This window comes from Oncorhynchus keta, chromosome 1 (assembly GCF_023373465.1).
Source record: "Oncorhynchus keta strain PuntledgeMale-10-30-2019 chromosome 1, Oket_V2, whole genome shotgun sequence".
Taxonomy (NCBI): domain Eukaryota; kingdom Metazoa; phylum Chordata; class Actinopteri; order Salmoniformes; family Salmonidae; genus Oncorhynchus; species Oncorhynchus keta.
Genome location: NC_068421.1, coordinates 85,159,053 through 85,186,400, shown reverse-complemented (window position 1 = coordinate 85,186,400; position 27,348 = coordinate 85,159,053). Strand labels below are relative to the sequence as shown.

General features: G+C 43.1%; 1 protein-coding gene and 1 long non-coding RNA gene across 7 annotated transcripts in view; one reads left to right on the top strand and one right to left on the bottom strand.

Moving 5' to 3' along the window:
• Nucleotides 1–27,348, top strand: part of ap1m3 (adaptor related protein complex 1 subunit mu 3) — a 47,769-nt gene that overhangs the window by 14,662 nt on the left and 5,759 nt on the right. Inside the window, exons 4-10 of the mRNA XM_052462891.1 lie at nt 612–742; nt 12,513–12,660; nt 15,137–15,263; nt 21,133–21,275; nt 21,367–21,438; nt 21,714–21,872; nt 26,428–26,553. Coding sequence (XP_052318851.1) covers nt 612–742; nt 12,513–12,660; nt 15,137–15,263; nt 21,133–21,275; nt 21,367–21,438; nt 21,714–21,872; nt 26,428–26,553 — 906 coding nt within the window. The remainder of the gene's footprint in view (nt 1–611; nt 743–12,512; nt 12,661–15,136; nt 15,264–21,132; nt 21,276–21,366; nt 21,439–21,713; nt 21,873–26,427; nt 26,554–27,348) is intronic.
• On the bottom strand, nt 19,589–21,126 carry LOC127907520 (uncharacterized). 6 transcript variants are annotated; one of them, XR_008064725.1, is made up of 4 exons: nt 21,005–21,122; nt 20,483–20,946; nt 20,310–20,425; nt 19,589–20,252 (listed from the first exon to the last, which is right to left on the bottom strand). It is a non-coding gene; the product is annotated as an uncharacterized LOC127907520 (long non-coding RNA). The 6 variants fall into 6 exon arrangements; XR_008064718.1 differs by having other exon boundaries at nt 20,483–21,126; XR_008064724.1 differs by having other exon boundaries at nt 19,589–20,136; nt 20,483–21,109.

Below are 27,348 nucleotides of genomic sequence, written 5' to 3'. Positions count from 1 at the left end.
GAGAGGAAAATTGTTTGGATATATTGAAGCAACATCTTAAGACATCAGTAAGGAAGTTAAAGCTTGGTCCAAATGGGTCTTCCAAATGGACAATGACCCCAAGCATACTTCCAACAAAGTCAAGGTATTGGAGTGGCCATCACAAAGCCCTGACCTCATCCTACAGAATATTGGTGGGCAGATCTGAAAAAGCGTGTGCGAGCAAGGAGGCTTACAAACCTGACTCAGTTACACCAGCTCTGTCAGGAGGAATGGGCCAAAATTCACCCAACTTATTGTGGGAAGCTTGTGGAAGGCTACCTGAAACGTTTGACCCAAGTTAAACAATTTGAAGGCAGTTGAGTGTATGTAAACTTCTGACCCACTGGGAATAGGATGAAAGACACAAAAGCTGAAATAAATCGTTCTCTCTACTATTATTCTGACATTTCACATTCTTAAAATAAAGTGGTGATCCTTTAAACTGAGTTTAAATGTATTTGGCTAAGGTGTATGTAAACTTCCGATTTCAACTGTACCTACTGGAGTACACTGCTTGTATCCAACCAATTGAATGCAATCCTATTGTATTGATCCTGTATTAAGTTGTCTGTCTGTGTGCCCATCTGTAGGTGTTTAAGGAGTACTTTAAGGAGCTGGAGGAGGAGAGTATCCGTGACAACTTTGTGACGGTGTATGAGCTGATGGACGAGGTCATGGACTTTGGCTTCCCTCAGACCACAGACAGCAAGATCCTGCAAGAGTGAGTATTGGACTGAGTACCAGTCAATCAATACTGCAGTCTGTCTTGGAAGGCTTGGCTTGACATTTCAGACTGTAATACAGGGGCAGTACTAAAACATACGACCAAATTGACTGATATTCAACAGACTGATATCCTGCAGACTGATATCCAGCTGACTGATACCCAACATACTACCTAACAGACTGATTTCCAGCTGACTGATATCCAGCTGAGTGATATCCAACATACTACCTAACAGACTGATATCCAGCAGACTGATTCCAGATTACTAATATCCAACAGACTAATATCCAACAGACTGATATCCAACAGATTACCATACTTACTGGTATCCAACAGACTGAAATCCAACAGATTACCATACTTACTGGTATCCAACAGACTGATATCCAACATATTACCAAACTTACTGATATCCAACAGACTGATATCCAACATAGTACCAAACAGACTGATGTCCAGCTGACTGATATCCAACAGACTGATATCCAACATAGTACCAAACAGACTGATATCTAACAGACTGATATCCAACAGACTGATATCCAACATTGTACCAAACAGACTGATGTCCAACAGACTGATGTCCAACAGACTGATATCCAACATACTGATATCCAACATAGTACCAAACTGACTGATGTCCAACAGACTGATATCCAACATAGTACCAAACTGACTGATATCCAACAGACTGATATCCAACATAGTACCAAACTGACTGATGTCCAGCTGACTGATATCCAACAGACTGATATCCAACATAGTACCAAACAGACTGATATCTAACAGACTGATATCCAACAGACTGATATCCAACATTGTACCAAACAGACTGATGTCCAACAGACTGATATCCAACATACTGATATCCAACATAGTACCAAACTGACTGATGTCCAACAGACTGATATCCAACATACTGATATCCAGCTGACTGATATCCAACAGACTGATATCCAACAGACTGATATCCAACATATGTCCAACAGACTGATATCCAACATAGTGCCAAACTGACTGATATCCAGCTGACTGATATCCAACATGGTACCAAACAGACTGATGTCCAACAGACTGATATCCAACATAGTACCAAACAGACTGATATCCAGCTGACTGATATCCAACATAGTACCAAACAGACTGATATCCAGCTGACTGATATCCAACATAGTACCAAACAGACTGATATCCAGCTGACTGATATCCAACATAGTACCAAACAGACTGATGTCCAACAGACTGATATCCAACATAGTACCAAACTGACTGATGTCCAACAGACTGATATCCAACAGACTGATATCCAACATGGTACCAAACAGACTGATGTCCAACAGACTGATATCCAACATACTGATATCCAGCTGACTGATATCCAACAGACTGATATCCAACAGACTGATATCCAACATATGTCCAACAGACTGATATCCAACATAGTGCCAAACTGACTGATATCCAGCTGACTGATATCCAACATGGTACCAAACAGACTGATGTCCAACAGACTGATATCCAACAGACTGATATCCAACATAGTACCAAACAGACTGATATCCAGCTGACTGATATCCAACATAGTACCAAACTGACTGATATCCAGCTGACTGATATCCAACATAGTACCAAACTGACTGATATCCAGCTGACTGATATCCAACATAGTACCTAACAGACTGATATCCAGCTGACTGATATCCAACATAGTACCTAACAGACTGATATCCAACAGACTGATATCCAACATAGTACCTAACAGACTGATATCCAACATACTGATATCCAGCTGACTGATATCCAACATAGTACCTAACAGACTGATGTCCAGCTGACTGATATCCAACATACTGATATCCAACAGACTGATATCCAACAGACTGATGTCCAACATAGTACCAAACAGACTGATATCCAACAGACTGATATCCAACATATGTCCAACAGACTGATATCCAACATAGTGCCAAACTGACTGATATCCAGCTGACTGATATCCAACATGGTACCAAACAGACTGATATCCAACAGACTGATATCCAACAGATTACCATACTTACTGGTATCCAACAGACTGATATCCAACATAGTACCAAACAGACTGATGTCCAACAGACTGATATCCAACATACTGATATCCAGCTGACTGATATCCAACAGACTGATATCCAACATAGTACCAAACTGACTGATGTCCAACAGACTGATATCCAACATAGTGCCAAACTGACTGATGTCCAGCTGACTGATATCCAACATAATGTCCAACAGACTGATGTCCAACAGACTGATATCCAACAGACTGATATCCAACATACTGATATCCAACATAGTACCAAACTGACTGATGTCCAGCTGACTGATATCCAACAGACTGATGTCCAACAGACTGATGTCCAACAGACTGATATCCAACAGACTGATGTCCAACAGACTGATGTCCAACAGACTGATGTCCAACAGACTGATATCCAACAGACTGATATCCAACAGACTGATATCCAACATAGTACCAAACTGATTGATGTCCAGCTGACTGATATCCAACATAGTACCTAACAGACTGATATCCAGCTGACTGATATCCAACATAGTACCTAACAGACTGATATCCAGCTGACTGATATCCAACATAGTACCTAACAGACTGATATCCAACATACTGATATCCAACATAGTACCAAACAGACTGATGTCCAGCTGACTGATATCCAACATAGTACCAAACAGACTGATGTCCAGCTGACTGATATCCAACATAGTACCAAACAGACTGATGTCCAGCTGACTGATATCCAACATAGTACCAAACAGACTGATGTCCAGCTGACTGATATCCAACATAGTACCAAACAGACTGATATCCAGCTGACTGATATCCAACATAGTGCCAAACAGACTGATGTCCAACAGACTGATATCCAACATAGTACCAAACTGACTGATGTCCAGCTGACTGATATCCAACAGACTGATATCCAACATAGTGCCAAACAGACTGATATCCAGCTGACTGATATCCAACATAGTACCAAACAGACTGATATCCAGCTGACTGATATCCAACATAGTACCAAACAGACTGATGTCCAACAGACTGATATCCAACATAGTACCAAACTGACTGATGTCCAGCTGACTGATATCCAACAGACTGATATCCAACATAGTACCAAACAGACTGATATCCAACAGACTGATATCCAACAGACTGATATCCAACATAGTACCAAACAGACTGATATCCAACAGACTGATATCCAACAGACTGATATCCAACATAGTACCAAACTTACTGATATCCAACAGAATGATGTCCAACAGACTGATATCCAACATAGTACCAAACAGACTGATGTCCAACAGACTGATATCCAACATAGTACCAAACTGACTGATGTCCAGCTGACTGATATCCAACAGACAGATATCCAACATAGTACCAAACAGACTGATGTCCAGCTGACTGATATCCAACATACTGATATCCAGCTGACTGATATCCAACATAGTACCAAACAGACTGATGTCCAGCTGACTGATATCCAACATAGTACCTAACAGACTGATGTCCAGCTGACTGATATCCAACATACTACCTAACAGACTGATATCCAGCTGACTGATATCCAACATAGTACCAAACAGACTGATATCCAGCTGACTGATATCCAACATACTACCTAACAGACTGATATCCAGCTGACTGATATCCAACATACTACCAAACAGACTGATATCCAGCTGACTGATATCCAACATAGTACCTAACAGACTGATATCCAGCTGACTGATATCCAACATACTACCTAACAGACTGATATCCAGCTGACTGATATCCAACATACTACCAAACAGACTGATATCCAGCTGACTGATATCCAACATACTACCTAACAGACTGATATCCAGCTGACTGATATCCAACATAGTACCAAACAGACTGATATCCAGCTGACTGATATCCAACATACTACCTAACAGACTGATATCCAGCTGACTGATATCCAACATAGTACCAAACTGACTGATATCCAGCTGACTGATATCCAACATAGTACCAAACTGACTGATATCCAGCTGACTGATATCCAACATAGTACCAAACAGACTGATATCCAGCTGACTGATATCCAACATAGTACCAAACAGATTGATATCCAGCTGACTGATATCCAACATAGTACCAAACTGACTGATGTCCAGCTGACTGATATCCAACAGACTGATATCCAACACAGTACCAAACAGACTGATGTCCAACAGACTGATATCCAACACAGTACCAAACAGACTGATATCCAACAGACTGATATCCAACAGACTGATATCCAACATAGTACCAAACAGACTGATGTCCAACAGACTGATATCCAACAGACTGATATCCAACAGACTGATATCCAACATAGTACCAAACTGACTGATGTCCAGCTGACTGATATCCAACAGACTGATATCCAACAGACTGATGTCCAACATAGTACCAAACAGACTGATATCCAACATAGTACCAAACAGACTGATATCTAACAGACTGATATCCAACAGACTGATATCCAACATAGTACCAAACAGACTGATATCTAACAGACTGATATCCAACAGACTGATATCCAACATAGTACCAAACAGACTGATATCTAACAGACTGATGTCCAACAGACTGATATCCAACATAGTACCAAACAGACTGATGTCCAACAGACTGATATCCAACATAGTACCAAACTGACTGATGTCCAGCTGACTGATATCCAACAGACAGATATCCAACATAGTACCAAACAGACTGATATCCAACTGACTGATATCCAACATAGTACCAAACTTACTGATATCCAACATAGTACCAAACAGACTGATATCCAGCTGACTGATATCCAACATAGTACCAAACAGACTGATGTCCAACAGACTGATATCCAACATAGTACCAAACAGACTGATGTCCAACAGACTGATATCCAACATAGTACCAAACAGACTGATGTCCAACAGACTGATATCCAACATAGTACCAAACTGACTGATGTCCAACAGACTGATATCCAACATACTGATATCCAACATAGTACCAAACTGACTGATGTCCAGCTGACTGATATCCAACAGACTGATATCCAACAGACTGATGTCCAACATAGTACCAAACAGACTGATGTCCAACATAGTACCAAACAGACTGATGTCCAACATAGTACCAAACAGACTGATGTCCAACATAGTACCAAACAGACTGATATCCAACATAGTACCAAACAGACTGATATCCAACATAGTACCAAACAGACTGATATCCAACATGAGTACCAAACAGACTGATATCCAACATAGTACCAAACAGACTGATATCCAACATAGTACCAAACAGACTGATATCCAACATAGTACCAAACAGACTGATATCCAACATAGTACCAAACTGACTGATGTCCAACAGACTGATATCCAACATAGTACCAAACTGACTGATGTCCAGCTGACTGATGTCCAGCAGACTGATATCCAACAGACTGATATCCAACATAGTACCAAACTGACTGATGTCCAACAGACTGATATCCAACATAGTACCAAACTGACTGATGTCCAGCTGACTGATATCCAACAGACTGATATCCAACATAGTACCAAACAGACTGATATCTAACAGACTGATATCCAACAGACTGATATCCAACATAGTACCAAACAGACTGATATCTAACAGACTGATGTCCAACAGACTGATATCCAACATAGTACCAAACAGACTGATGTCCAACAGACTGATATCCAACATAGTACCAAACTGACTGATGTCCAGCTGACTGATATCCAACAGACAGATATCCAACATAGTACCAAACAGACTGATGTCGAACAGACTGATATCCAACATAGTACCAAACTGACTGATGTCCAGCTGACTGATATCCAACAGACAGATATCCAACATAGTACCAAACAGACTGATATCCTACTGACTGATATCCAACATAGTACCAAACTTACTGATATCCAACATAGTACCAAACAGACTGATGTCCAGCTGACTGATATCCAACATAGTACCAAACTGACTGATATCCAGCTGACTGATATCCAACATAGTACCAAACAGACTGATATCCAGCTGACTGATATCCAACATAGTACCAAACTGACTGATATCCAGCTGACTGATATCCAACATAGTACCAAACTGACTGATATCCAGCTGACTGATATCCAACATAGTACCAAACTGACTGATATCCAGCTGACTGATATCCAACATAGTACCAAACAGACTGATATCCAGCTGACTGATATCCAACATAGTACCAAACTGACTGATATCCAGCTGACTGATATCCAACAGACTGATATCCAACACAGTACCAAACAGACTGATGTCCAACAGACTGATATCCAACATAGTACCAAACAGACTGATATCCAACAGACTGATATCCAACAGACTGATATCCAACATAGTACCAAACAGACTGATGTCCAACAGACTGATATCCAACATAGTACCAAACAGACTGATATCCAACAGACTGATATCCAACAGACTGATATCAACATAGTACCAAACAGACTGATGTCCAACAGACTGATGTCCAACAGACTGATATCCAACAGACTGATGTCCAACAGACTGATATCCAACAGACTGATATCCAACATAGTACCAAACTGATTGATGTCCAGCTGACTGATATCCAACAGACTGATGTCCAACAGACTGATGTCCAACAGACTGATATCCAACAGACTGATATCCAACATAGTACCAAACAGACTGATGTCCAACAGAATGATATCCAACAGACTGATATCCAACATAGTACCAAACTTACTGATATCCAACAGAATGATGTCCAACAGACTGATATCCAACATAGTACCAAACTTACTGATATCCAACAGACTGATATCCAACATAGTACCAAACAGACTGATGTCCAGCTGACTGATATCCAACATACTGATATCCAGCTGACTGATATCCAACATAGTACCAAACAGACTGATGTCCAGCTGACTGATATCCAACATAGTACCTAACAGACTGATATCCAGCTGACTGATATCCAACATACTGATATCCAACATAGTACCTAACAGACTGATATCCAGCTGACTGATATCCAACATACTACCTAACAGACTGATATCCAGCTGACTGATATCCAACATAGTACCTAACAGACTGATATCCAACATACTGATATCCAGCTGACTGATATCCAACATACTGATATCCAACATAGTACCAAACTTACTGATATCCAACAGAATGATATGCAACAGACTGATATGCAACATAATGATATCCAACAGAATGATATGCAACAGACTGATATCCAACAGAATGATATGCAACAGACTGATATCCAACAGACTGATATCCAACATAATGATATGCAACAGAATGATATGCAACAGACTGATATCCAACAGACTGATATCCAACAGACTGATATCCAACAGAATGATATGCAACAGACTGATGATATCCAACAGACTGATGATATCCAACAGAATGATATGCAACAGACTGATATCCAACAGACTGATATCCAACAGACTGATATCCAACAGAATGATATGCAACAGACTGATATCCAACAGAATGATATGCAACAGACTGATATGCAACAGACTGATATGCAACAGACTGATATCCAACAGACTGATATCCAACAGAATGATATCCAACAGACTGATATCCAACAGACTGATATGCAACAGACTGATATGCAACAGACTGATATGCAACAGACTGATATGCAACAGACTGATATGCAACAGACTGATATGCAACAGACTGATATCCAACAGAATGATATCCAACAGAATGATATGCAACAGACTGATATCCAACAGACTACCACAGTGCTATGTAAACTACAGTATTTAGGGTCCACCTGCTTTAGCTTGTTAAAAATACTTTATTTTTGGGTTTTCTTCTCTGCTAAAGAGTGAGTGGAGTCAGTTAGTCCACCCCTCTGTCTGCACACCTTTCAACTCGATGGCTTGCCAGCATACTTGCATCCAGGCTAGTGACAGTATACAATAGCCTACAGGATTCAGAGGGTTTAGCTCTTTAACACAAATTTGTTTTCCTGTTTTGCTCCTGGGAAAGGTGCCATGTTCTGACAGAAGGTTCAGCATTCACTTAATTAGGGCCAGGCTACCACGGCAACGGGCTAAATATGTCTCCTTAATTACATCTTCTTACACTTACAATTGAAAGCCTGCTTGTAACATCATACTATACTTTAGTATTTTATAATTGCTCAAGCAGACTGTTTACTGTGATAATATGGTGACTGTCTGGTGTAGACATGTGAAGATTTTGCCCTGAGGTTTGATGAGGCCTTTATCAGTGTGATGTCTATGTTGTCTGTGTCCATGGGCCTGAATAGGGCTGATCATCGCTAGACTGTCTTCCATTGAGACACACACACACACACACACACACACACACACACACACACACACACACACACACACACACACACACACACACACACACACACACACACACACACACACACACACACACACAATACGGCCGTCAGCTTGCTGCACTCGACACTCCAGACAGACGAGCTCTGTTCCGATCATCGTTTTGCCAAGGAGACACCCCACCCCACCTCATCCCGGCATACTTCCATCCTCGCCCTCTTCTCCCCCAATTAGGCTCTTCCACACACCCCCCCCTTAAAACACTACCCACCTGAACTGCCAACCATTCCCCTGTCTTCCCCTGTGTGTGTATGTGAGAAAATGAGTGTGTTTATGTGTGTTGTTTCGTAGTATGACTGACATGACATTCTTATGCTAATCTGTCGATTTACCGCCAACTCTGCTCTCGGATAGACTCATTAGCATTTCTGAGAAGAATCAGGACCAAACCAAACAAGCCCGCTTGTCTTTCATCTCTTTCCACTCTCTGTGAGTCGTGATGAGGTGTTGAGATGAAATGATCTGCCTGCTTGAGGTGGGTTATCGTAAAACACAGTGCAGTGGTGAAATCAAACCAGTGTTTTGTAATTTCTTGGTGCAGACACACATTTTGAGCCATGCTAGTGTCTTCTAATCTGAGTGATAGGGGGTTTCTCAGACGAGCCCGGGGAAGGTTTAGTAGAGGACAGTGTTTCTCAGACGAGCCCAGAGAAGGTTTAGTGGAGGAGGGGGGGTTTCTCAGACGAGCCCAGAGAAGGTTTAGTGGAGGAGAGGGGGTTTCTCAGACGAGCCCAGAGAAGGTTTAGTGGAGGAGAGGGGGTTTCTCAGACGAGCCCAGAAGGTTTAGTGGAGGAGAGGGGGTTTCTCAGACGAGCCCAGAGAAGGTTTAGTGGAGGAGAGGGGGTTTCTCAGACGAGCCCAGAGAAGGTTTAGTGGAGGAGAGGGGGTTTCTCAGACGAGCCCAGAGAAGGTTTAGTGGAGGAGGGGGTTTCTCAGACGAGCCCAGAGAAGGTTTAGTGGAGGAGAGGGGGTTTCTCAGACGAGCCCAGAGAAGGTTTAGTGGAGGAGAGGGGGTTTCTCAGACGAGCCCAGAGAAGGTTTAGTGGAGGAGAGGGGGTTTCTCAGACGAGCCCAGAGAAGGTTTAGTGGAGGAGAGGGGGTTTCTCAGATGAGCCCAGAGAAGGTTTAGTGGAGGAGAGGGGTTTTCTCAGACGAGCCCAGAGAAGGTTTAGTGGAGGAGAGGGGTTTTCTCAGACGAGCCCAGAGAAGGTTTAGTGGAGGAGAGGGGGTTTCTCAGACGAGCCCAGAGAAGGTTTAGTGGAGGAGAGGGGTTTCTCAGACGAGCCCAGAGAAGGTTTAGTGGAGGAGAGGGGTTTCTCAGATGAGCCCAGAGAAGGTTTAGTGGAGGAGAGGGGTTTCTCAGATGAGCCCAGAGAAGGTTTAGTGGAGGAGAGGGGTTTTCTCAGACGAGCCCAGAGAAGGTTTAGTGGAGGAGAGGGGCTTTCTCAGACGAGCCCAGAGAAGGTTTAGTGGAGGAGAGGGGGTTTCTCAGATGAGCCCAGAGAAGGTTTAGTGGAGGAGAGGGGGTTTCTCAGACGAGCCCAGAGAAGGTTTAGTGGAGGAGAGGGGTTTCTCAGACGAGCCCAGAGAAGGTTTAGTGGAGGAGAGGGGTTTCTCAGACGAGCCCAGAGAAGGTTTAGTGGAGGAGAGGGGGTTTCTCAGATGAGCCCAGAGAAGGTTTAGTGGAGGAGAGGGGGTTTCTCAGACGAGCCCAGAGAAGGTTTAGTGGAGGAGAGGGGGTTTCTCAGACGAGCCCAGAGAAGGTTTAGTGGAGGAGAGGGGGTTTCTCAGAGGAGCCCAGAGAAGGTTTAGTGGAGGAGAGGGGGTTTCTCAGATGAGCCCAGAGAAGGTTTAGTGGAGGAGAGGGGGTTTCTCAGACGAGCCCAGAGAAGGTTTATAGTGGAGGAGAGGGGGTTTCTCAGATGAGCCCAGAGAAGGTTTAGTGGAGGAGAGGGGGTTTCTCAGACGAGCCCAGAGAAGGTTTAGTGGAGGAGAGGGGGTTTCTCAGACGAGCCCAGAGAAGGTTTAGTGGAGGAGAGGGGGTTTCTCAGACGAGCCCAGAGAAGGTTTAGTGGAGGAGAGAAATTCGGCAAGCATCAGAAGGTTCCATGATGGAGAATGGATCAATCTGTCTCATTACCTCAGGGGGAGCTTGGAGAGATGCAGGCAGAAGAGATCTATCAGGGGGGATTACAGGTGTGTGTGTGTGTGTGTGTGTGTGTGTGTGTGTGTGTGTGTGTGTGTGTGTGTGTGTGTGTGTGTGTGTGTGTGTGTGTGTGTGTGTGTGTGTATTTGAGGAAGTAGATGGTGTTGCTGTCTGTCACCTGGTTGTTTGTCAGTGAGATATAAAGAGAGGCGAAGGCAGGTGTCCCACAGATGGTAACGTTTGCATACTGGAGGTACATCATCTCCCTCCTACCCACACCCCATCTCATCACATCATCCCTTCAGACACCCAGTCCTCCCTGGAGGACAACAAGCCTTTCTCAGAACAGTATATCTCTGCCTGTTGTACAACTCAGCACTGCAGCATACGTTACTGACAGTACAGCCAGTAGGAGACGATAGTCATACAAGGTCTGCTGTGTTTAAAGGCACAATGGGATCGGGCTAGTGACATGTAACCACTCTCGCGGAGCTATGGGTGCAAGGCCTGTCAGTCTGAGTCTTTTCGTTACAATTACAATGTAAACCCCCTTGTTCCAATTACAACCATGGTTACCGAGCTCACAACCCAAGACAAATCCTTTCAATAATCTATCTACTCCAGTCAAGAGGTTTATTAAAAGTAACTTTCTATTCAGGGGTATCATAAGCTCTTTCATCAATAATGAATAAATACAAGGTATGAAATCACCTAGAAAACAAATATCTTCATAAAATAACTTCCACTGTCCTTCCAAGAGTTTCTTTTCATCTTGTGCTTGCTCCTCTGTTCTTGCACCTCAGTGGAAAGTGAGGTAGCGATGCCTGTATTTGTCCCCCTCTGAACAGGCCTACATGGTATCTGTTCTCTCTCCTCTCCCCCTCTCTTCTGTCCCCTCTCTCCTCTCTCCTCTCTCCTCTCCCCCTCTCTTCTGTCCCCCTCCCTCCTCTCCTTTCCTCTCCCCCTCTCTCCTCTTCTCTCCCCTCTCTCCTATCTCCTCTCCTCTCCTCTCCCCTCTCTCCTCTCCCCCTCTCTCCTGTCCCCTCTCTCCTCTCCCCTCTCTCCTCTCCTCTCTCCTCTCCTCTCTCCTCTCCTGTCCCCTCTCTGCAGGTACATCACCCAACATGGTCACAAACTGGATGTGGGCGCCCCTCGCCCCCCCGCCACCGTCACCAACGCTGTGTCCTGGAGGTCGGAGGGCATCAAGTACAGGAAGAACGAGGTGTTCATGGACGTCATCGAGTCCGTCAACCTACTGGTGAGAAGCCTCTTTAATGGGATCTCGTTTGGTTACTATTCTACCTGTTGACTGTGAAGATAAAGTCATGGCAACTCTAAAGTAAGAAACTGCTCAATAGAAAAACAGGGGACACCTCTAGTAAACAATAATTATTAAAGAACACTAGCCAAGCCATAAGTTTCCACACATCTTTTAACCCTCTGAATGTGTGATGTATCTGTATAGAGTACAGACTGTACACTATACTGTATATGGCTTGTACTCAGTAATAACCTGCTGATGACGGGTGACAGTGACTAGTTGGGACAGTAGTATGATTATAAAACAGCTGGTCTGGCTTTGTGTGGCGTAACTGATTTGTGTGTAGGGTAAGACGAACAGACAATAGATTAAAGGCCCAGTGCAGTCAAAAACTAGAATTACCTGTGTTTTATATACACTACCGTTCAAAAGTTTGGGGTCACTTAGAAATGTCCTTGTTTTTGAAAGAAAAGCACTTTTTTTTTTTGTCCATTAAAATAACATTGAATTAATCAGAAATACAGTGTAGACATTTAATGTTGTAGATGACTATTGCAGCTGTAAACGGCAGATTTATTTTATGGAATATCTACATAGGTGTACAGGGCCCATTATCAGCAACCATCACTCCTGTGTTCCAATGGCACGTTGTGTTAGCTAATCCAAGTTTATCATTTTAAGTCTAATTGATCATTAGAAAACCCTTTTGCAATTATGTTAGCACAGCTCAAAACTGTTGTCCTGTATTAAAGAAGCAATAAAACTGGCCTTTTTTAGACTAGATGAGTATCTGGAGCATCAGCATTTGTGGGTTCGATTACAGGCTCAAAATGGCCAGAAACAAATAACTTTCTTCTGAAACTCGTCAGTCTATTCTTGTTCTGAGAAATGAAAGCTATTCCATGTGAGAAATTGGCAAGAAACTGAAGATCTCGTACAATGCTCTGTACTACTCCCTTCACAGAACAGCGCAAACTGGCTCTAACCAGAATAGAAAGCGGAGTGGGAGGCCCCGGTGCACAACTGAGCAAGAGGACAAGTACATTAGAGTGTCTAGTTTGAGAAACAGATGCCTCACAAGTCCTTCTTTTAAAAACAAGGACATTTCTAAGTGACCCCAAACTTTTGAAAGGTAGTGTATATTTCCACACTATGAGGTTGGAATGAAAATGATGAGAATGCCCTTTAGTGGAAGAGCTCTTTGAAAAGACCGCCTTAATTTTCAGCCTGTTTTGGAGGGATGAAGCTTTGGCCTGCCTGGTGACATCACCAGGCGGTAAATTAGTAAATAGACTATTAACAAATAGTTCCAAAACTCTCTGCCAATAACAGCTAGTTTAGAGTTTAAAAATATATTATTGTCACGTACACCTGATAGGTGAATTGAAATGTGTTGTTTTTGAGGGTCAGCCATAGTACGGCACCCCTGGAGCAAATTAGGATTAAGTGCCTTGCTCAAGGGCACATCAACAGGTTATTCACCTTGTCGGACTCGGGTATTTGAATCAGCAACCTTTTGGTTACTGCCCCAATGCTCTAACGCAAGGCCACCTGTTGCGCTTCCCCCCTCCCCACTCACACCACTCGCAGACAGCCCTAGCATAAAATGTTGCTTGAGAAATTGCTCTTTGTTAAGAAGCACTTTTTTTCCCTCGTTTTGACCATTTTAAATTAAAACAATCCCAGTAAGGTACTTAATTGTTACCCAGAAATTATATTTAGATCAAAATGGCTGCATTGGGCCTTTAACCTAAACCAGGAAATTGTTTGAGTAAAGGTAAACATTCCCAGGTAAAGAGTACATAGTCATACACTTTACTGTACACACCGTTTACTGGACACCAATGATAGGAAACTTTGGAGGTGGTGGCCACAAAGAAACGTATCTCATCATGAGGGGCCGCAGTGGGTCTGCGTACTCAGGATAAATAAATTTTTGTTCAAATTTGATTTCTAAGAGTTGGATATATATTTAGAGTGATCATTATTTCGAATGGACAGGCAAAGAAACAAGGTCAGGTTTACAGTAAGCTGTATGAGAAGGTTCTTCCAGACACCGTTTCTCCACTTCCTTGAATCGAAAATGTGAGGAAATGATTTCCAATTTCCTGTCTTACAACAATCCTCCATTTTTTGTGCTAACGTTGTTACACCGGGACACCCATGTGGCCACAACCTTTTGGTTTGGCACGTAACCAGCCCCCTGAGCCCCTGATGTATCCCAGGGGTCACAGACAGAGACATGGCTGATAACTGATTGTAAGGAAGAGCAGGTCTGATGGGCCTCTATTGCCACATTATCATTAAACTGGACAGCTAGATCTCTGAGCTCCCTTTTTGTGACAAGCCACTTTATCATGTTCAGTCTCAAACACCTTCCTTAACCTCATATAAACCTGCCATCCTTGGTTCCTCCTTGTCAAAATCAGATTTTGTGATTAATATTTTTTGCTGTCTGTAACCCTCCCTGTAGGTGAGTGCTACCGGCAGTGTCCTGCGTAGTGAGATTGTGGGCAGCATCAAGCTCAAGGTGGTCCTATCTGGGATGCCTGAACTCAGACTGGGCCTCAACGACAAAGTGCTCTTTGAAATCACAGGACGTGAGTATAAACACCTACAGTATAATGTCTATACACCATAGCCGTGGGAAGTAGGGGTGCTGAGGTGCTGAGGTGCCCCCCCACAATACATTTAAATAATGTTTCCAAAATTGAATAATTACTCCTGTCTGAACACTGACTGAATCTGGGCAGCACATGAACCAAATGTTTATTTATTTTGTATTTTATTTAACATTTATTTAACTAGGCAAGTCAGTTACCAAAAGACAAAAGGCCTCCTGCGGGGACGGGGCCTGGGATTAAACATGTAAATAAATACAATATAAATATAGGACAAAACACACATCACAACAAGATAGACAACACAACACTACATAAAGAGAGACATAAGACAACAACATAACAAGGCAGCAACACATGACAACACAGTATGGTAGCAACACAACATAACAACAACATGGTAGCAACACAGCATGGTAGCAGCACAAAACATGGCACAAACATTATTGGCACAGTCAACAGCACAAAGGGCAAGAAGGTAGAGACAACAATACATCACACAAAGCAGCCACAACTGTCAGTAAGAGTGTCCATGATTGAGTCTGATTCCAAATAAACAGTTTGTTGCATTTTGGCCATAGAAATAGAATCCATGGAATCCAGCTAGCAAATAACGTTCTGAAAACGTTCTGTTTCTTACAGCTTGGTGAGAGCGTGGTTGTCCAATGGTTATTTTGCATACAACCTTCACATAATGTTTCCTACAGGTTTCGTCATGGTTTGTTTTAAAGTAATGTTCTCAAATTGTTCAGAGAACGTTAAGAAACAACGTTCTTCTGTTGGAATTTCAGTATTTCAGCATAACATTTTCTGCCCGGTTTCTTCACGATTCAATTTAAAGTCGTGTTCTCAGAACATTAAGAAAACGTTAGTCAAATTCAAAGAACGTTCTAAGAATGCTATTTAAAAACATATTACAGTCCATTTCGTTCTCAGCATCAACAAAACTCTCTCTATCCTCAATCTTGTTACGTGTGTTCAGGTGTGTTGGCCACACCTGACCTTAATGAGTGCTTGTTTCCTTTGAAATGGGGTCTGTTTTGAATAGACAAAAATGAACAGCTATGTAATGAGTTCAGAAAACATGGCAGGCTAGCTCCATGCTAGTGGCACAGTGGACTAATTCCATGTATAGAGAGCAGAAGATAAAAAAAGAGATGTATTTGCATAATTAATGTGTCCTAACTGTGCTTGGAGTTAAACAACGTTAAACTAAGCTAGCAGTGTTATCAAAAGTCTCATTGAAACATACTCAGAATGTTATTTAATTACCTTCAAATAACCTAGCATTTTTGTTCTTGGGACGTTAATAAAACCACCAAGGAACATTTTAAGGGCACCATAGAATTGTTTTCTCAGAACCTCCCTGCAACCTAAAAATGTACATTCCCAAAACAGGCTACATTTTCACTTCTATTCAACGTTTAAAAAAAAGTTCAGTTTTAATTTACAGAAAACGTATGGCTTTATTCCCAGAACCAATGGGAAACCAAAAATGTACATTCTCACTTCCAAGGAACCAAATGTGCTAGCTTGGAAGGGTTTTGGAATCTCACTCTGGTCATTTTTATTTATTTATTTAATTTTACCACCCTTTTCTCCCCAATTTCGTGGTATCCAATTGTTAGTAGCTACTATCTTGTCTCATCGCTACAACTCCCGTTCGGGCTCGGGAGAGACAAAGGTTGAAAGTCATGCGTCCTCCGATACACAACCCAACCAAGCTGCACTGCTTCTTAACACAGTGCGCATCCAACACGGAAGCCAACCGCACCAATGTGTCGGAGGAAACACCGTGCACCTGGCAACCTTGGTTAGCGTGCACTGCACCCGGCCCGCCACAGGAGTCGCTGGTGCGCGATGAGACAAGGATATCCCTACCGGCCAAACCCTCCCTAACCTGGACGACGCTAGGCCAATTGTGCGTTGCCCTACGGACCTCCCGGTCGCGGCCAGTTACGGCACAGCTGGCGCTGCAGTACAGCGCCCTTAAGGAGGCTCACTCTGGTAATTTGACTGGTAAACTCATGGGTATGCTCAAAATGTCTGTCAGTTCTAACTTGAATGGGCACTTCATGCATTCTATTTCTCTACTCCGTCAGCGAATAGTTAAAGGACTTTCACAAATGTCTAAATACAATTGCAGGAAGTATGTTTAGAAAGCGAATGGCTACTGCTGAAAAGAGAAGATTAGTTTGTCAGTAGAAGCTACCTGTTCTTTTTCTTCTCAACTCAGACGAACAGCACTGTTTTTCAAAGTAGCTCTGGCCTCTCTTGAGACCATCACCGGTACGGTGAGAAGCCTAGGTTATGCACATTCATGCTATCTTCATCATTGGGTGAGTCTGTGTCACTGGACAGTTGATTCAGTAGCTTACTGTAGCCTATAATATTGTTATATTGTTTCCCTTATTTTTATTGGCCCTGAGCCAGGTCAAGACCAAGGCCCGGTTTATCAAAAGCATCTTAAAACTAAATTCATTTTAGAACCATAGAATCCCAGAATGACATGAAATGCGTTTATAAACTACCATATTTTCCAGACCCTCCTAAAAATGCTTCTTCTTAACTAGGAAAATACGATAATAGAATACGTTATTATAAAGGGATTTTTATACACCCAACTCAATATCTTTCCGTGGCTATGCTGTACACAGTATACACACAGACTGACTCACAAGTACACAGACACACACCAAAAGGTAAGGACAATCATAGCCGGGACAAGATCCCCAACCAAAATAATTGGACTCTTCATCTCTGGAGATGAATGTGCCCTGGTTGTGGGGCGTCTGGTGGATGACTCTTCCCTGGTCTAGCCCCGGTGCTAATCCCTCCCCCAGGCTACTGCTGCTGTCGGCAGATGAAAGATGGACGGCTCCTCACATGCAGCCTACGGCCTGGAAGTGAAGTGGCATGTCTGGAATAGAAAAAGAAAAGTACTCCTACAAATAATGGATAGATAAACAAGAGAATGCAAAATGGGCTTCTGCACTCTCCCTATTGGGGCGCCAGGTAGCGTAGTGGTTACAGCGTTGGAAAGTTGCAAGATCGAATCCCCGAGCTGACAAGGTAAAAATCTGTCATTCTGCCTCTGGACAAGGCAGTTAACCCACTCTTCCTAGGCCGTCATTGAAAATAATAATTTGTTCTTAACTGACTTGCCTAGTTAAATAAAGAAAAACGTATCAAATTGCAGCAGGTAGCTTATGTTGGGCCAGTAACCCGAAGGTTGCTGGATTGAATCCTCGAGCTGACAAGGTAAAACATCTGTCATTCTCCCCCTGAGGAAGGCAGTTAACCCACTGTTCCCCAGGCATCATAGGTGTGTTTTAAGCCCCCCTGCACATCTCTGATCCACAGGGTTTGGGTTAATGCAGAAGACACATTTCAGTTGAATACATTCAGTTGGACAACTGACTAAGTATCCCCCTTTCTCTTTCCCATAATCAGAGAAAGAAGTGACATTGATTATTCTCCCAAAATGTATATTGCACTTTGTTTTTGCATAACATGCATATGTATGTATGCCCTTGAGGGATCCTACTAAAATCCTGAATTTGGGACAAGTAATTTTGAACCATAAAGGTGTGTTTTGATTACGAAGTCATCTTTATTAATGTCTGTCCTTGCTTGCTACATTGTAAACAGCCTTGTGTGGGTGAAACAGCACCCTCTTCTGGTCAATGTATGTTAATGTCACTCCACATGAAGAAGATACTGTTGGAGAGTCAGGGCTGTCAAATCTGGGTATAGGGAAATCATGCTAATGATACATACAGGAAAGAAAATCACATGAGCTTACAGGGAGAGTTTTGAAGTAGGCTTTGAGAGATATGAGAGCTGAAACAGATCAAATTGTGAAAAAGAAATAAAACACGGGATTCATTTCTGTGATATGGACACATGACTGTTCTGTTGCCTTGTTAGGGAGATAGTGAACCACAGGGGACAGTGTGATAACCTAAACCCTTCTACGTCTGGCATCTCTCTCTCCCTCCACCCCCTTAGAGCCTGAACATGACTGTGCCTCCTTTTTGACCGTTCCACAATCTCTCAGTAATGATGCTACTAGGGGGACCATACTTACAGTATATTGGGGAGAGTAGCGCTTCAAAAAGGGCTAACCTATTGGGATGTCATGATCAAAGACTAGACGCTAGCTCTCCCTGGAGGATGGGGCTTTACATTGAAATGTCACACACACATACGCACGGACGCACATGCACGCACGCACGCACGCACACACACACACACACACACACACACACACACACACACACACACACACACACACACACACACACGCGGTCAAACTCAGTCACCTTGGTGTGGACAGGGTTCATTCTACCTGGGTTCATGTGGGGCCCAGAGTCATTAAGAACTTTTAACAGCAGCTCTGCTGGGCCTTTTTCTATGTGTTCAGGAAAGCAACGGGAACATTAGGCTTGCTCACCACAGTACACAGCCACATTGCCTGGTCATTGTTTTCTAACCCACTCCTGAAGTGGATGTTCTTCCAAAACTTTCTCTTACAACAGCTATGATTGATTGAACTCTTTATAAAGTACCTACGAAGAAGAACCCGTGGTGTGTTTTCTGATCAGGAAGGATGACAATGGAACCTACAGGATACTTTTTATTTAGTATCTGAGGCATATAAGACTGTACAGTATTTGAACTGAGACTGGAAAACTTCTATGGACTCCTATGGATATTTCGCACTGATCCAATGTGCACCTGTCAGGCGCGTGTGTATTAGGACATAGCTGTACAATAACCCCTCTCCCTTACCTGTCCTGTCAGGCGCTGTGTATTAGGACATAGCTGTACAATAACCCCTCTCCCTTACCTGTCCTGTCAGGCGCTGTGTATTAGGACATAGCTGTACAATAACCCCTCCCCCTTACCTGTCCTGTCAGGCGCTGTGTATTAGGACATAGCTGTACAATAACCCCTCCCCCTTACCTGTCCTGTCAGGCGCTGTGTATTAGGACATAGCTGTACAATAACCCCTCCCCTTACCTGTCCTGTCAGGCGCTGTGTATTAGGACATAGCTGTACAATAACCCCTCTCCCTTACCTGTCCTGTCAGGCGCTGTGTATTAGGACATAGCTGTACAATAACCCCTCTCCCTTACCTGTCCTGTCAGGCGCTGTGTATTAGGACATAGCTGTACAATAACCCCTCCCCTTACCTGTCCTGTCAGGCGCTGTGTATTAGGACATAGCTGTACAATAACCCCTCTCCCTTACCTGTCCTGTCAGGCGCTGTGTATTAGGACATAGCTGTACAATAACCCCTCTCCCTTACCTGTCCTGTCAGGCGCTGTGTATTAGGACATAGCTGTACAATAACCCCTCCCCCTTACCTGTCCTGTCAGGCGCTGTGTATTAGGACATAGCTGTACAATAACCCCTCCCCCTTACCTGTCCTGTCAGGCGCTGTGTATTAGGACATAGCTGTACAATAACCCCTCTCCCTTACCTGTCCTGTCAGGCGCTGTGTATTAGGACATAGCTGTACAATAACCCCTCTCCCTTACCTGTCCTGTCAGGCGCTGTGTATTAGGACATAGCTGTACAATAACCCCTCTCCCTTACCTGTCCTGTCAGGCGCTGTGTATTAGGACATAGCTGTACAATAACCCCTCTCCCTTACCTGTCCTGTCAGGCGCTGTGTATTAGGACATAGCCGTACAATAACCCCTCTCCCTTACCTGTCCTGTCAGGCGCTGTGTATTAGGACATAGCTGTACAATAACCCCTCTCCCTTACCTGTCCTGTCAGGCGCTGTGTATTAGGACATAGCTGTACAATAACCCCTCCCCCTTACCTGTCCTGTCAGGAGAGAAAAGTAAGACGGTAGAGCTGGAGGATGTCAAGTTCCATCAATGTGTCCGTCTGTCCCGTTTCGAGAATGACCGCACCATCTCCTTCATCCCCCCCGACGGAGAGTCCGAACTCATGTCCTACCGCCTCAACACCACGGTCAGCAGAACACACACACACACACACACACACATCTCCTTTGCTCCATGTTAACCTTCTCTCCTCTCCTCTCCTCTCCTCTGTCTGCCAGGTGAAGCCTCTGATATGGATTGAGAGTGTGATTGAGAAGTTCTCCCACAGCCGAGTGGAGATCAAGGTTAAGGTAAAGGATGTCCACCATCATCCGCTGTGTTTTAGCATGGCTCCAACATTGGCTTTCCTATGAACCCTGGCTGCAATGTGGGACAATGTTTGGGTTGGGACTGTTTCCTCAACCTTTAACTTTAGATGCTATGAGTTAATCATTAAGCAAGGAAGTCTTCATACAATAACCTCTGTGTTTCTTCTTGATGACTGTATCCTTTCTTTCCATCACTAGCATTGCACGTCTCTGCTGGTAACCCTGTGACCGTTTGAACTTTCACCTCCACCCTACAGGCCAGGAGTCAGTTTAAGAGTCGCTCCACTGCCAACAATGTGGCCATCATGGTACCTGTGCCCAGCGATGCAGACTCGCCCAAATTCAAGACGAGCACAGGCAGCTGCAAGTATCTTCCCGAGAAAAGCGAGGTGCAGTGGAACATCAAGTCCTTCCCTGTAAGTAGCTAACGTCACTGAGATGAACTGAACATTACTACACTGAACAAAAATGTAAAGTGTTGGTTTCATGAGCTGAAATAAAACATCCCAGAAATGTGTCATTCCCACAAAAAGCTAATTTCTCTCATATTTTGTGCACAAATTTGTTTACATCCCTGTTAGTGAGAATTTCTCCTTTGCCAAGATAATACATCCACCTGACATTTGTGGTATATCAAGAAGCTGATTAAACAGCATGATCATTACAGAGGTGCACCTTGTGCTGGGGACAATAAAAATAAAACTCTAAAATGTGCAGTTTTGTCACACAACACAATGACATAGACGTCTCAAGTTGTGAGGGAGCGTGCAATTTGCATGGTGACTGCAGGAATGTCCACCAGAGCTGTTGCCAGATAATTTAATGTTAATTTCTCTACCATAAGCTGCCACCAACTTCTGAGGCCCATTGTGAGGCCCATTTTTTTTTTAAAGGTATCTGTGTCCAACCGATGCATATCTGTATTCCCAGTCATGTGAAATCCATATATTATGCTCTAATGAATATATTTCAATTAACTGATTTCCTCATATGAACTGTAACTCAGTCAAAATCAATTGCTGCATGTTGCGTTTTTATATTTTTGTTCAGTATAATAATAACATATTGTAGATGGCAGTCAATGTTCTGTTCGTGGGTCATCTGCTACAGTATGGTAATATTAACATAGCATAGGTCCTGTGTGGCTTAGTCGGTGGAGCATGGTGCTTGAAATACAAAGGGTTGTGGGTTCAATTCCTGCTGGGACCACCCATACATAGAATGTATGCATCTGCTATATTATTGTAACAGTAGCCATGTGTTTAAGATACTACTTTGTTCAATCCACCCTCACACAGTTGTACTCTTCAAAACCATACTATGGGTAATTATTGACCAGGGACAGCTGGTGGGAGGAGCTATTGGAGGACAGGCTCATTTGAATGGCTGGAATGGAGTGAATGGAACGGAGTCAAAAGCGGTTTCTATATGCCGTTCCATTGATTCCATTCCAGGCATTACAATGAGCCCGTCTTCCTCCTATAGCTCCTCACACCAGCCTTCTCTGTTATTGGCTAAATAGTAACTAAATGGTAAACATGCGGTCTTATCCATTAACAGATTCTGAAGGCTACAGTATTCTCACAGGAAGCAGCACATTTTCTAATAACATGTTTTTCCACAGCCACCAGAAGAATCACGGGGAGGTTAGACAAGTTATGTCTGATAACAGCTAGAGGAAACACTTCACATTGATAAAGACTGACAAGGATACTTTACTCAACCTCATGGCCTAACTATTACATTCAGCATGACTCTGTCAACTCTCTCTGCTGCTGTAAACCCACATCCTTCCTGCCTCTGAGAAACAAGCCGCATGGACAGTTTAAACAAATAACTGTGTGTGGAGGTGGTATTGGTGGTGTGTCGCAGGAGACTGTGTTTATTAAAAACAAAAAAAAATGTTTTAAGTGAGAAGTAAGCATTGGTCTGAAGCTGAAAAAGAAAGGAAATTCACATGAGCACCACAATGACTATTCCACCCATGCTCTACCAAGGTTTTCCAGCACACAGCTTTGACCTAGTACAGTAGTTATGTTGGTATTGTACTTCAAACTATGTGTTGGCAGGTTGCTTGGGATTCAAACCTTCTCAAACAGCCTAATTCATACTCTTAGAGGAGGTGCTTCCACAATAATGTGATTTGTACCGACCATCCAGGTCCTCTTGTAGTTGTTTACCTAACAAGGAAGTCCTGTGCACTGTTGATGTATCCTGCACCAGTACAGACGTGAGGAGTGTTTTAATATGACTGCATGGCCTAGCTAGCTTCATTGTGATAAGATCAGGTAGGGAGGGGTTTGGCTTCAACAGGCCATTTGTTTGGTTTACAGTGCTATAAAGTACACTATATATACAAAGTAGGTGGACACTCCTTCAAATTAGTGGACTCAGCTACTTCAGACACACTTGTTGCTAACAGGTGTATCAAATCGAACACACAGTCATGCAATTTCCACAGACAAACATTTGGCAGTAGAATGGCCTTACTGAAGAGCTCAGTGACTTTCAATGTGGCACAGTCATAGGATGAAACCTTCCAACAAGTCAGTTGGTCAAATTTCTGCCCTGCTAGAGCTGTGCTGTTATTGTGAAGTGGAAATGTCTAGGAGCCACAACAGCTCAGACGCGAAGTGGTAGGCCTCACAAGCTCACAGAACGGGACCGCTGAGTGCTGAAGCAACACTCGCTACCGAGTTCCAAACTGCCACTGGAAGTAACGTCAGCACAAGAACTGTTCGTCGGGAGCTTCATGTAATGGGTTTCCATGGCCGAGCAGCCGCACACAAACCTAAGATCACCATGCGTCGGCTGGAGTGGTGCAAAGCTCGCCGCCATTGGACTCTGGAGTAGTGGAAATGCGTTTTCTGGATTGTTGATTCACGCTTCCTCATCTGGCAGTCTGACAGTCGAATCTGGGTTTGGCGGATGCCAGGAGGACAATACCTGGCTGAATGCATAGTGCCAACTGTAATGTTTGGTGGAGGAAGAATAATGGTCTGGGTTGTTTATCATGGTTCGGGCTAGGCCCCTTAGTGAAGGGAAATCTTAACGCTACAGCATACAGTAACATTCTACACGATTCTGTGCTTCCAACTTTGTGGCAACAGTTTGGAGAAGGCCCGTTCCTGTTTCAGCATGACAATGCCCCCATGCACAAAGCGAGGTCCATACAGAAATATTTTGTTGAGATCGGTGTGGAAGAACTTGACTGGCCTGCACAGAGCCCTGACCTCAACCCCATCAAATACCTTTGGGATGAATTGGAACGCCGACTGCGAGCCAGGCCTAATTGCCTGACCTCACTAATGCTCTTGTGGCTGAATGGAAACAAGTCCCCGCAGCAATGTTCCAACATCTAGTGGAAAGCCTTCCCAGAAGAGTGGAGGCTGTTATAGCAGGAAAGTGAGGGACCAACTCCATATTAATGCCCATGATTTCGGAATGAGGTGTTAGATGAGCAGGTGTCCACATACTTTTGGTCATGTAGTGTAGATCACAACATAACAAAGAATCTTAACTTCTTATGGCTGCAGAGGCAGTATTGAGTAGCTTGGATGAAAGGTGCCCAGAGGTGCCCAGAGTAAACGGCCTGCTCCTCAGTCCCAGTTGCTAATATATGCATATTATTAGTAGTATTGGATAGAAAACACTCTGAAGTTTCTAAAACTGTTTGAATGATGTCTGTGAATATAACAGAACTCGTATGGCAGGCAAAAACCTGAGAAGAAATCCAAACAGGAAGTGAGAAATCTGAGGCTGGTTGATTTTCAACCCAGGCCCAATTGAATTCACAGTGGGATATGGCTGAAGTTGCACTTCCTAGGGCTTCCACTAGATGTCAACCGTCTTTAGAAACTTGAATGAGGCTTCTATTGTGTTGTGGGGCTGAATAAGAGCTGAGTCGGTTTACTGGCAGAGAGCCATCTCCTGGTCACGTGCATTTCGCATGATATCGACCTGCGTTCCATGGCTTTTCTAGACACAAAGGAATTCTCCTGTTGGAACTTTATTGAAGATTTATGATAACACCCTAAAGATTGATTCTAGAATTAGTTTGAAATGTTTCTTCGACCTGTAATATAACTTTTTGCCCGACGTTATGCTGGACCTGCACGAGCGTTTGGATATGTGTACCTAACACCCTAACAAAAGTAGCTACTTGGACATAAATAATGGACATTATCGAACAAATCAAGCATTTATTGTTAAACTAGGATTCCCGGGAGTGCATTCTGATGAAGATCATCAAAGGTAAGGGAATATTTATCATGTGATTTCTGGTTTCTGTTGACTCCAACATGGCGGAAAATTGTATTTATTTTCTGAGCACCATCTCAGATTATTGCATGGTTTGCTTTTTCCGTAAAGTTTTTTTGAAATCTGACACAGCGGTTGCATTAAGGAGAGGTATATCTATAATTCCATGTGTATAACTTGATGATGAGTATTTCTGTTGATTTGATGTGGCTATGCAAAATCACTGGATGTTTTTGGAACTAGTGAAAGTAACGCGCCAATGTAAACTAAGATTTTTTTATATAAATATGAACTTTATCAAACAAAACATACATGTATTGTGTAACATGAAGTCCTATGAGTGTCATCTGATGAAGATCATCAAAGGTTAATGATTCATTTGATCTCTATTTGTGCTTTTTGTGACTCCTCTCTTTGGCTGGAAAAATTGCTGTTTTTTTCTGTGGCTTGGTGGTGACCTAACATAATCGTTTGTGGTGCTTTCGCTGTAAAGCCTATTTGAAATTGGACACTGTGGTGGGATTATCAACAAGATTACCTTTAAAACAGTATAAGATACATGTATGTTTGAGGAATTTGGCGCCCTGCACTTTCTCTGGCTGTTGTCATATCATCCCGTTAACGGGATCGCAGCCCTAAGAAGTTTTAACGAAGAGAAATGCTCCAGTTTTCCAATAAACCTCATACCTGTGTGTTTCTATGTTTGAACAGGGGGGGAAAGAGTACATGATGAGGGCTCACTTTGGTCTGCCTAGTGTGGAGAGTACTGAGTTGGAGGGGAGAAGGCCCATCACTGTCAACTTTGAGATCCCCTATTTCACTGTATCTGGTATCCAGGTAAGCTAACAGATCCCTTAAATCTATGTTTATCAGTGGAGCCTTGTAGAGCCAGTATGAGTTCCATCATAGTGCATACAGGCTGGAAGGAGCTGACTCACATGTGCGTGTGTCAGAGCGTGCCCCAGAACGAATCATTTGGACGGGCCTTTGATTTCCATAGACAGGCATGTTTTTTTCACAGGAACCCCTGTGTGTGCGCACTTGCATTTCACAATTTTCTCAAGGGGTGTAATAGCAAATGCAATAGGCAGCTTGTGAGTTTAAAGTTTGGGGAAGCTTACAATTTATCCTAACATTTTTATGGGTGCCAGTTATGATTATTTTTATATATGCACATTTTCGTGGAACAGTTTCATTTCAATAATAAAGTTTTTGTTTCTTAATATCATACTCACGTGGTAATTCATAAAAATCTGAAGTAAAATGATTTCAAATTCAACTATGGCGAGAGCACTAGCCTCTGCCATATGGGCACATTTAATATACTGTGATCAATTGGTGGATAAAGAAATGAAAGCATAGAACTCAGAGATAGCTTATTGGCAAATGCAGCAGTAGCCCTTTAACGTCCATCGGCAACTTAGTAAAATGCATAGGCCTAAAGCTGACAAATAAAAACAGTAGAAAATATCCTGATGAAAGAACCTGAATTTTCAATCACGTTGATCTCTACCTCCCTTTCTATCTGTCTCGACTTGAGCTATTGCTAGTGAACTGAAGAAACATGTTATCAAATTATCACTGGGTCCGGTAACTTGCAACATTGTATCAACTAGCCAATTCCAGGTCCTC